At 36.7% G+C, this 12,163-nt stretch overlaps 3 protein-coding genes across 4 annotated transcripts; all 3 read left to right on the forward strand.

Moving 5' to 3' along the window:
• The first annotated feature begins 184 nt into the window (after positions 1-184).
• On the forward strand, positions 185-1,812 carry LOC132188807 (UDP-glycosyltransferase 89B2). The gene has a single exon (XM_059603359.2). The coding sequence runs from the start codon at positions 341-343 to the stop codon at positions 1,706-1,708; it is 1,368 nt and encodes a 455-aa protein (XP_059459342.2). The 5' UTR covers positions 185-340; the 3' UTR covers positions 1,709-1,812.
• A 142-nt stretch (positions 1,813-1,954) lies between these two features.
• LOC132186582 (Calcium-dependent lipid-binding (CaLB domain) family protein) lies at positions 1,955-3,295 on the forward strand. The gene is made up of 5 exons (XM_059600561.2): positions 1,955-2,021; positions 2,198-2,263; positions 2,337-2,475; positions 2,793-2,928; positions 3,030-3,295. Exons 1-5 carry the CDS (start codon positions 1,955-1,957, stop codon positions 3,183-3,185), a joined length of 564 nt encoding a protein of 187 aa, XP_059456544.2. The 3' UTR covers positions 3,186-3,295.
• Positions 3,296-5,837: 2,542 nt separating this feature from the next.
• On the forward strand, positions 5,838-9,367 carry ROPGEF3 (RHO guanyl-nucleotide exchange factor 3). 2 transcript variants are annotated; one of them, XM_059601464.2, is made up of 8 exons: positions 5,838-5,926; positions 6,316-6,632; positions 6,707-6,823; positions 6,919-7,073; positions 7,218-7,292; positions 7,505-7,795; positions 8,011-8,355; positions 8,941-9,367. In XM_059601464.2, exons 2-8 carry the CDS (start codon positions 6,341-6,343, stop codon positions 9,058-9,060), a joined length of 1,395 nt encoding a protein of 464 aa, XP_059457447.2. In that variant the 5' UTR covers positions 5,838-5,926; positions 6,316-6,340; the 3' UTR covers positions 9,061-9,367. The 2 variants fall into 2 exon arrangements, with proteins under 2 accessions (XP_059457447.2, XP_059457446.2); XM_059601463.2 differs by lacking the exon at positions 5,838-5,926 and having other exon boundaries at positions 6,082-6,632.
• Positions 9,368-12,163: the final 2,796 nt, after the last annotated feature.

The following is a 12,163-nucleotide window of genomic DNA, read 5'->3' on the forward strand; positions in this document are numbered from 1 at the left end:
GTATTATATTCATGTTGAAAACAACTTTAGTGGGGAACCCTTTATTTTTATTATAATTTTTTTTTGTTGACTGAAAAAAAAAAAATGATCAAGTAGGAAGATTAGGGGTAATTATTTTTTCTTTCATTAACTACAATACATTGTTAATTTGTCTCATGAACTGATAATCTTACTACCCGACCTATCAAATTACTATTTTATTCTTAAAATCCTTTTTCATTAGTCAAGTTGTTAACTCAACCTGTTTCGTGCACATTAAGAGAGTTTGGCTTAAAAAGAGAAAATCCCTCTACCATTAAATTAAACAAAGCATATTTTGATTTCCAAAGTATTTTCAGCCATGTCCTCCTCCAGTACCGGCGGGCCACACATCCTGGCCTATCCATACCCAGACTCCGGTCACATCATACCTCTTCTCGACCTCACCCACCGGTTAATCGCCCGTGGCTTAACGGTCACCGTTTTGGTCACCCCCGAAAGCCTCCCTTTACTCCAACCGCTCCTCTCTACCCACCCTTCTTCAATCCAACCCTTGGTCCTCTCCGCCCCCCCAGGAGAGAGTCGCGTTGCTAAGGTGCACGCCATGAGCCAACTTCACTATCCTACACTCCTCCAGTGGTTCCGTTCCCACCCTTCCCCCCCTGTAGCAATTATCTCCGATTACTTCCTCGGCTGGACCCACCACCTCGCTTGCGAGCTCGGCGTGAGACGTCTCGTCTTCTCGCCGTCCGGTGCCTTTGGCTTCTCGATTCTTTTGTCTCTGTGGCGAGACCTACCAAAACTTGACATGGGTTCCCCGTTATCGTTCCCCCAAATTCCTCACTCCCCGGTTTTCCCATGGCGGCAGATCTCTCGTTACTATAGAAATGGTAAGGAAGGAGACCCAGATTGGGAATCTAACAGGAGTAACATGCTCGATGACATAGCCAGCTGGGGTGTGGTTTTTAACTCGTTTGCTGAGTTGGAGCGAGTTTACTTGGAACACATGCGCGCTGAACTCGGGCATGATCGAGTCTGGGCGGTGGGCCCGCTATTGCCTCCGGAAGACAGCGTTGTAGGACCCGCTAACCGAGGTGGGCCCAGCTCGTTGCCTTGTCATGAGGTTATGACGTGGCTAGGCGCGCGATATGACAGTTCGGTCGTTTACGTATGCTTCGGGAGTCGTTTCTCGTTGCCGAGGAAACAGATGGATGCGCTGGCCGAAGCTTTGGAGCGTAGTGGGGTCCAGTTTATTCTGTGCGTTAGGCGACACGTGGGCGATGATGATGATGATAAGGAGGGAGCGATTCCTGATGGGTTCGAAGATCGTGTGGAGGGTAGGGGTTTAGTGATAAAGGGATGGGCTCCACAGGTGGCCATACTGAGTCACCGAGCCGTGGGTGCATTCTTGACTCACTGCGGGTGGAACTCAGTTCTGGAAGGGGTCGCCGCCGGGGTGGTGATGCTGACATGGCCGTTGGGCGCGGACCAGTTCACGAATGCGAAACTATTGGTTGAGCAGCTAGGCGTGGGAATCAGAGCAGGTGAAGACACAGAGAATATTCCCGAGTCGACTGAGTTAGCTCGTCTATTGGCTGAATCTGTGAATGCTACAAGGCCAGAGAGAGTCCGAGTCAAGAAGCTTAGAGACGCCGCCTTGGATGCGATCAAAGGTGGGAGCTCGGATAAAGATTTGGATGATCTCCTGAAGCGGCTAAGTGTCGCTTAGCAATTTGAATGCTGTTTTCCATGATATTTCAATAATGGAAGCTCGTCAAAGTGGAAACTGTAACTGTAATAATGAAGTATATATGTAACTCTTAATATATTTATCATGCGTTACCTTCAACCTGAAGCAATTGCTGTTTCAAAAAATATAATATAAACTGATGAAACTGTCATCAACCATATATATATATATATATATATATACCCTCTGTATCGCCTTACATATCCTATATATACACAAATTAAGATGGGAGGGGGAATCCTTGAAGTGCTTCTTGTTAATGCAGAAGGCATTACGCACACAAATCTTGTTGGTATCCTTCAACTTCCTTCTTCTTTGATTATGCCAACTGCATATATAGTGTTTATTAATTATATATATCCTCGATCTATTGTTATTTCTCTGTTTATTATCATACAATAATGTGTTTTTTTTTTTTTTTTGTTTAATCCCTTTCGTATGTTGAATTTGATGATATTGTTGTCATAGGAACACCATCCTATTACGTCATCATCGAATGTGGAACTCAAGTACATAGAAGCAAAGCATCATCAGGTTTAGCTCATGCATGTTGCTGTTTTCCAGCACTAGTATAATTAGTAACCAATTAATTTCTTTGTTCATGCAGGTGAAGATGATAATGCTTGGTGGAATGAGAAATTCTCCTTTGAAGTCCCATGGTCTGGTTGGAAAAACTTGACCCATCTTAAATTAACAATAATGGACAAAGAATTCCTCACAGATGGTGGATTTGTTGGTGGAACCATGTATCAACCCCTTTTCCTTTACCCATATAGTTTTTTTTAAAAAAATAATCCTAAGAGAAGCCAACTCCATTATGTGTTTTGTGCGCACAAGACATAAGTTAGGGGGCGTGTGACACCCCAACTTGCTTTCTGTGCACATCAGCACAAGACACAATCCAAAGCCTTAATATAATATAAAATATATGTTTTAATCCTCCTTAATTGCTCCCAAATGGAACATGGAATAGTAGATATCAAGAATGTTTTGGACCTTTTGGTGAAGAAATTTATTTAATTACTAAAATTTTTCATTTAAATGAATCCAATTTGCACTGCAGAATTCACCTTGGTGGAATAATTACAGAAGGCACTGACAACGGTTTCCTAGAAGTAAAACCGGCTCCATACAACGTGGTGCTTGAAGATGACACCTACAAAGGCCTGATAAGGATCGGTTTTAAGTTCATTGCAAATGTAAGAATGTGTATATATATCCGTATACATAATACATATAATTAGTGTGATTGATTTTGCATAATTAAGCAGATTAGAGTGCTAAACTAAACTTATTGCAGAAAGAAGCCCATGCAATAGAGAGAAGAGGACACATTGCAGAAGAGAATGAACCAAGAAAATGGACATGCAACGCCTTTGTCAAATTATGGAGAATTTCGTGGGGAAAGTTTTTATGTTTCCGTAAACAAAGGAGCCCCAAAAATAAGCTTCGCTGAGTTGGCATGATCGAACAAAAAAATACCAACGGTGAATAAAGCATGCCAACTGAGTAGAAATATACGCGAGATGATTGAGATGATAGCTAGTTTTTATTTTAGTTCACCAAAAAATAAAGTAATATTTAATTTTGAAGATTTTGAATTAATTGCATTTTTTTTTTCGAACATTGAAGAGGAGACAGGAAGATAAATCAAAACTCTTTTGGCCATTTATGTGTACCATTGAGATAACGTTTTCAGTATTCTTTTTGATGAAATAATCATTCCATGGGTCATTAGAAGTCGTTATTTGTGGTTATAAGTACGATGTAACGGTCAAAATTAAATATCCATTAGTGAGTTACTTTTTATTAATTGCAAAATTAAAATTCATGTTAATAAACAGACAATTTCTTCTATAAATAGTCCACGCCATTTATAGAAAATCTTTGCAAGATTCATTTGCAGTCTCTCTCTCTCCCCCACCTTACTCTCTCTCAATATTCATTTGCAATATTTATTTGAATTGGAATGAGTCTGTCTGGAGCAGATATGTTGTTATATCTGAAGATTAGTCATGGGTTAACGGATCTTGTTTGAGATTGGGATAATTGTATCTTTGACGTCATCTTCGACGTTTGTAACATCGTAGCTTTGGCTATGGTTGCTTCAAAGCTTTTTACTCTGTATTGTAAGAACTTTATGCTCGTATTATCTTCGAATGAATGTGACTGAAATGTTTTCCTCTTAAAAAAAAAAAAAAAAAAATTATATCCTATATATATAAAAATTTCGTTATTATAGGCAAAATCGTGGTTAAGAGATTTGAGCCCTCGCTTAACCTCTCATAGGAAATTGGTAATATGTGGACTCTCGTATCTTCTCTGACATGTTTTATTCTTACGCTTATGCTCGTTGTAATTGTACTGCTGACGGCTTGAGTAGGATGATACCTTTTTTGTTTGGGTTTTGCTACCGTTATGATTGTACGATCCCTTGTAACCCTTTTCCTGTTAGGTTTTATGAAAATTCTTTCCATAGATTTTTAGCTTTATTCTTTTTTTTTAATAAGACTTTGTTATATTTATTTGGCATTTAACTTTGATTAATAGGACTCAGAAGAGGTGCATGAATATGTTAACGAAGAAACTTTGACCTCAATATAATTATCAGAAAGTCCTCATCAACTAAAGTTCACAAGGCTGAGAAAATGGGATGCACGTCTATCCCACGACCTCTTGTACAAATTTTGTTCACATCTAAATAACATTATCAGAGAACTCAATTAATTTCATATGATCATTTATTTAGTTTTAGTTCAAACTAATTAATAATTCATCAATTTTTATTGGAGGATTAATGCCATTCACATGCTTCATTTCTAAGCTAACCTCCGACCAAGCAAGCTACTACTAACATATTATATTTCCTCAACATGCAAATGGGATCCTCATGCTCTTTTATTATTATTATTATTATTAGTAGTAGTAGTATTTTCTAGTTTTTGGTTCAATTAACTTTTGACAACTCAAATGGGTTTTATGCATTAAAAATTCATGATATTATGAACCCGAAGTTCCTATTCTATATACAACAAAGTTTACCTCCAAAATGACTCGAGAAAATATTTTCAATTCAATCAATAAAACTGATATGTGTCTAAAATGCACGTAATTAATATGCATTTTTAATTGTGTGATTCTCATATGTACTTTAAAAAATATACGTGACAATCACATATATTTTAAACACACGTGAGTTTAATTGACTATATTAGAGGAAATTCTTCGAAAACCTGAATTAATTAGGGTTTTAAAACTCAGTCATCATCTTATCAATTATGAAGTGTCGTGTGATTCACATGCAGATCACACTCACATCACAAGAAATATTATGTTCAAATTGTTGTTGGAATGTATCATTTTCTGCAACTCTCAGCATTAAATATCAATCATCTTCAAAAAGCTACCAAAATTACAACTTGCTGATCATTTAAATGATTTGTTTGCCCGCTTTCAAAATTCATTTTTTTCAAGGTATTTATTTCTTTCATTGTTATCATTTAAAATGGAGAGGATCCTAGCTAATTTATAATGTACATGACTCACATACAAGACTCACATACAAGACGATAAATTTTGGGATGTGATATTTTTACTGAAAAAAAAAAAAAAAAAAAAAATTTGAAGTACTATTACTCTATGAATATATCAACAGAAGGAAGAGCATCATGGGCCAAAACACAGGTATCAAGACAACATTTAATCCAAACATAACATATCCTTAAAGTCCGGTAATTTGAACATAAAAAATAGCACTGTTATTTAGTAAACTGTTATACTACTGTCATTCAATTAAAATGACATTTTATTAATTTTTTTTTTCTATTACAACAGTGCTAAAACAAACTAATAAATAAAATAACATTATTCCATAAAATAAAATAAAAAAAATACTAGAAATTACAAGGCAAAATAATGATGGTGGAACCCACTTTTTTCCTATTATAAAATTGCAAATGATATGTTGAATTTTGTTGCCTCAATAATAGTAGTACTTCCAAGCACCAAGCCATTGTTTCTCATGATCTATTGCAAAGATTCAGCCATTCTTGCATCTGGGTCTGTCTTTCTAAAGAAAGTTCTTCTTTAGGAAAGCAAAGGTTTTTAGGCGCATAAAGATGCTTAATTGGGAGGGAACTGTTTCAAACGTTCTTCAGCTAGCTTCCAACACTTCAAATTCAAATCCTGTCAATAAAGGTAACGGGAAAGAATGTTAGACCGTTGCTCTTTTGCGAACCGTTGCCTTTTTTATTAGTTTTTGAATTTCAGTTTGTGAGCCTAGCCTCCATGGAAATTTCTACATTATAAGCTTTTGCTGCATGTTCAGTGAATTATTTTTTGTCTCTGACAAGAACAACAACTTCTCAGAAACCTCTTTTGCTTTTTGTTGCAAGAAAGAAGAAAAGAAAAGACTCATGCTTTCCTTTCCAACTCTTTATGTTCTACAATTTAAGGCAATTCCCGGGTCCAGACATTCATTCAAAGACCCACCAAATTACTATGTCTGCTAATGATCATGAAGCTCTGACTTCTGAGACTCTTGAGCCCACTAACCCAATTTCGGAGACTTTCATGATTGTATGCAGGTTTGAGCAATTAGACCATAAGTTGATGGATAATTTGTCGAATTCCGATGATTATGATCTGGGTTATCAACCTTCACCTTCTTCAGTGGATCAAAACGATCGATCGACGATGAGCGGCAGTCCTTTTGATGACAGCGAGACTTTTTCTGAGACCTCTGCCTTCTCAGAGCCTATAGATGACAGCAGCTTTTCCAGTGAACGTTCTCCTTCCCCATGGCCGGTAGCCAAATCCAGATCTCTCACCAGACTACCAATGAAGCCCCACAAGCCACCTGTCGACGATCATAAACTTGATGACCATGAATCTACTGATTCAGGTGGGTTTGAAATTGAATAATATCTCACTTCTGCAATTGAAGCTTTGCTTAAATTTATGTGAAAATCTTGGCAGAACTTGAACTCATGAAGGAGAGATTTGCTAAGCTTCTGTTGGGGGAAGACATGTCAGGAAGTGGGAAAGGTGTTTCCACTTCGGTTACAATCTCAAATGCCATAACCAACCTATATGGTAACATCTTTTATAACATTTAAAAAAAAACAAAAAAACAAAAAAACAAAAATATTAATCTAATTGTACACATGCATCTCTGTGATCTTCTGCAGCAACTGTATTTGGCCAAAACTTAAGGTTAGCGCCTCTGAATCCTGAGAAGAAGGCTTTGTGGAAAAGAGAAATGGATTGTCTTTTATCTGTGTGTGATTACATAGTAGAATTTAGCCCAACCTTGCATGATTTAGATGACGGGACAAGTGTGGAGGTGAAGCTTTTTAGATATATATATATATATATATATATATATATATATATATATATATATATATATATATATATATATATATATTACTTTAATGGAATTTAAGTGCTTTAGCCTCTTTCTAACGTAAGTTTTGATGTCTTTCAGGTGATGGCAAGCACACCAAGATCAGATATTTGCATTAACCTTCCTGCATTGCAGAAGCTTGACATGATGCTCATAGTGAGACTAGTTTTATTTTCTAAAGTCGCTCTCTTTTAAGGTTTATTTGGGTTTGTGATATTAAAACGTGCAATTCTAAAACACGATTTTTAAAAACAAATCGCACTTCCTTGCATAACCAAATTTTTTTTTTACTGATAAAATCTTCCTCAGAGTAACACAATTTTCTGTCACGGGCCATAGTTCATGAAAGGGTAAATTTTGTTTGACAGGAAATATTGGATAGTTTTGAAGATACAGAATTCTGGTACGCGAAACAGGGGAGCATGTCAGGAAATTCAATTCGTTCAGGCTCATTCCGGAAGGTTGCTCAGCGGAAAGAAGAGAAATGGTGGTTGCCAATTCCATGTGTTTCTCCAGGTGGCGTCTCTGAGAAGGCAAGGAAGCACCTGCGACACAAACGTGACTGCGCCAATCAAATTCACAAAGCTGCCATGGCCATCAACAGCACTATTCTTGCAGAAATGGAAATCCCAGACACCTACATGGCAACTCTTCCAAAAGTCGGTCCTCATTGCTCTGTTTTTTTTTGTGTGTTGTCTATGTTGTCTGCTTGTGATATTTAGATTAGTCCCTGACATGTTCATTTTATGCATGAGAAACATAAGTTCAATGAAACAGTTGAGTGTTGTTAGGACTTTTTCAGACAATTTTGTTTCAGTGATTACAAATTTCCTGATGCTGACATGATTTTTTCTACATATCTTTTTAACCACAGAGTGGAAAAGCATGTCTAGGTGATTCAATTTACCGGTATATGTGCACCGGAGACAAATTCTTACCGGACCATCTTCTTGACTGTCTGAGTATAGCATCAGAACACGAAGCACTTGAGCTTGCAGACAGGGTTGAAGCCTCAATGTACACATGGAGGCGTAAAACGTGTTTGAGCCATTCAAAATCATCATGGGACCTGGTGAAGGATCTCATGGCTGAATCTGACAGGAGTGACAAAAATTATGTTCTAGCAGAGAGGGCAGAGAGTTTGTTGTTCTGCCTCAAGCAGAGGTATCCTGAGCTGTCGCAGACAACCTTGGACACAAGCAAGATTCAGTACAATAAGGTAAGTGCATGCATGGCCATCTATAAATTTCATGCTCATTCATTTGTGAAAAAAAAAAAAAAAAACTTCACACCTCTTAATTATTACGCGATTTGACATACCCTGAACTTTGAAACTTCTCAATTTTGACTTCTGAACTTTCAATTGCAATTAATTTGAGCACCTCTGTCAAATTTTAAATGTTAAAAATGATACAATGACATTTATACCCCTGACTTTTTTTTATAAAATTTCAAATTTATCCTTAATTTTAAATTAATTTTTTTAAAACAAAATATTATTAAAAAAAAAAAAACAAATCACAAGGTGACCCACGGTTGGGCCACCTTGAGACCCCTTTTTTTTTTCAAAATTTTTTTTTTCCATTTTTTTTCAATTTTTTTTAATAAAAAGAAAATTGAAGGGTAATTTTGTCATTATAAGGGTTTTAACGGCAAAAAATGACGGAGGGGTCTATATTGAGAGGTTTCAAAGTTCGGAAGGGTGTGTCAAATCGAGTGGTAATTCAGAGGTTTAAAGTAAAGTTTCAAAAAAAAAAAAAAAAAGACAGCATTCCAACAGGCAATACTGAATTACTTTTTGCAGGATGTGGGGAAAGCAATACTAGAGAGCTACTCAAGGGTGTTGGAAGGCGTAGCATTCAACATTGTTGCTTGGATTGAAGATGTGCTTCACGTAGACAGAACGATGAGAATTGAAGAATAAAGCCAGAAATGGATCCTACATCAAAGAGGAAGATGCATCTTAGTCTCCTCTAAGCTGATCATTTCCATATTTTTGCAGCAAACTTTCCAAGAAAAATAGGCAGTGGACGATGATCCTAGGAAATTTAAATGTATTTGTACGAACTTGAATACGTAAAACATCATCTACATCCATTTCATTGCGTTTAAGCATAACTTGTACATTAGCACCAGCAATAGTAATTCAGCAGCTGCACAAATCCCTCTGAAAAGTAGTTGGAAAATGTGTCAAGAATCAGGTTTCTCCAAAGCTAAAGGAAGAAACATGATGGGTTATTAATTTCAAGCTTCTATCCAAATATGTGATTACTAAAAGGACAATGAAATAGACGCTCAACATTCTTTGCTTATCCATGTATAGAGATTATAATGAAAAGACAATAATTACCAATAATGAGTTGCTAGGAAAACTAACTTACTCCCCTAGCCTCAAACTGATGATACCTCATTTGCAATTACCCTATCAAATTTTTGAAAATGACAATCAACCCCTTCCAATTATCTACCACTTTCAAAACATTTTCTATTTACTTGGACAAAAATACATCACACAACTCACATGCCACTGAAATTGTCCATTATATCTCTATTAGATATGTGAAATTAAAATTAGCCCTAAAATTAAAAAGAAAAATAACCTACTCGGCCATGGAGATGGTCTCTAGACGTGGAGACCCACGACTAGACCACAGGCATCTAGCCATTAAGACCCATGACCGTGGAGAACCACAGCCATGCGATGGGTCTCTGGTGGGTCTCCTTCCACAAGGGTATTCATGGCCAAGCCGATGTGTCTCTAGGCATAGAGTCGTGGGTTTTTTATTATTATCCGCGAGTGACAGCAAGTTACAGCTTCTAAGCTGTTGAGGGTCAAGTTTGACATTTAGAAGGAGAAAAATAGTTTAAAGTCAACTCTTGCGATTATGAAATAATATTATAAGATTGCACTTTACCATCACATTTCATGAAGAAATGTAAAGTGGGTTATCAGTATCACTACAGCTGCCACAGCCAGCTTTTGTCGTTAAGAACGTGCAAGAAAGTCAGCGAGGTTAGAATTATTATTATTATTATTATTATTACTTTTAATTTTATTTTGGTTGAATTCATTGGTCAATAATTCATATCCTACGTATTATTGAACAAATCAACCCTAGTTCCCAGAGATGAGGAAATTCACTCCCCTTCAAAACAAAAATAATAATAATAAGGAATTGTTCTAATAACACCATTTCTCAACAAGGCATCAAAAACTGAGTGGTTCACATTTTTCATTTGTGAAAACTCAAACCAATTCATGCAATTACAAGAGTCAGGACAACATTTCTTATCTTACACCTGTTATGAAGCTTCAAATGCATTACAATCTATAGGTTTTTGGCGTACAATCAGCAACACTATACTAAATATTACAATCATCAAGTAGAAACTACCAGTCTACCACCGTATAAATTTCCACCTATAAGCTACGAGCAAAGGAATATCAACCCGCCAATACCAGTTTCTTTGTTTGTAAAGCAATTTCATAAAAAGAACCAGTAAACTCCAGGGCGTGGATTCGTGTACAAGCATAAAAAATGCATTTAAAAACATGCACCCAACAACAATCTTGAAGCAGAGCAATGGATTAGGCAACCCCAATGCAGAAATATAGACTAGGATAACTGCAAGCATATAAGAACCTTTGGTTCGGAGAAGAAACAGCTCCCAAGTTTCTGGGAGTCGTCGTATGCCCTACACTTAACATAGCTTTACTGCTCCAAAAACAGAAAGAACAAGATAGAAAAGAGCTTGACCTAGCAAGGAGGAGGATAATGAGCCAATTTGATCTCAGGAACTATAATACCGAAGTATTGAATCCCAAATAAATGGCAACTAATACCAGGCCAATGTATATCCAGCTGAACATTTCAAGATTATTCACTCCACACGACAAAAAGAAGTTCAACATACCAGGAATCTCTTCTTCAATAAAATTATAATAAGGCTACACTTTGAGCTGTTTATTTAAATTAACAGCTAAAATTGACATCAGACCCACCTCAACCCCTCTGTGCAGATCTTTATAGTTGAAAATTACAACTGAAGAAGTATACAAATGCCTGATAGTACTGAAACTATAAATAGCATTGATTGATTTCATTTTACCAAAAGTCAATACTAAGAAACCGACTATAAACAGCCAATTCCTCTAACAGTGATCCATTACTTATCAAAACTATCCATACAGAGAAAAAGTATGTGCGATCCATACCACGGATTTTCTTTTTAAATTCAAACTAAAGCCCTCTTCTGAAAAGCACATCACAGCACGAGTTCTGGGATGTGATAAATATGCCAAACCCACAGCTAACCACCCCTTCCCTCAAACTACCACCAAGCATAGATAATTACAAGTAACAAATAAAAGTAGTAATTTTACAGAGACTGCTTTTAGGATGGCCTACAAATTTAAGATGCCAAGTCAAGCGCCTTAGACAATAGCAATCATGAGTTAACATCAAGAAATACTGGAAAAATGGATTCATGCTCCAAAACCAGCTGTTTCACAAATTACAGCCATACATGTCCTCATTCTTGGTGTTTGCCATTCTCTCAGATGCATCCACAGGTAAGCATTTTACTTCTGTGGATACTCGGACCAATCAGAACTCGTTTTGGACTAAAGCATACGAAGAAATTCAGTCCCATAAAGGTTGTCCACATTGAAGCACATATGTTACGAAACAAGCATCAATTACTCTTCGCCTACTTTTTCCCTTTTATATCTATGTGCAAAAAGTACATAATCTCTATGTAATAAATGTAAAGACAAAGTGCATTGTGGAAAAGTGCAAGTTCTTGAATATTGACAAAGGGGAAAAAAATTTCGGGACATCCAAAGAAGGAAAGGCGAAGTATCTATTTGGAAAGGAGAGAGTGTGTAAATATGGACAGACACGCATAAAAATTAGTTAACACATAGGTTTGCTTAGTGCATCTCTGAGCGTGTGCATGCACGCACACATATATAAGCATATACGTGTATATACATAACATGTGTGGCTGCACCAGTATGTTTGTAC

This window comes from Corylus avellana, chromosome 6, assembly GCF_965113065.1.
Source record: "Corylus avellana chromosome 6, dhCorAvel1.hap1.2, whole genome shotgun sequence".
In the NCBI taxonomy this organism is placed as follows: Eukaryota; Viridiplantae; Streptophyta; class Magnoliopsida; order Fagales; family Betulaceae; genus Corylus; species Corylus avellana.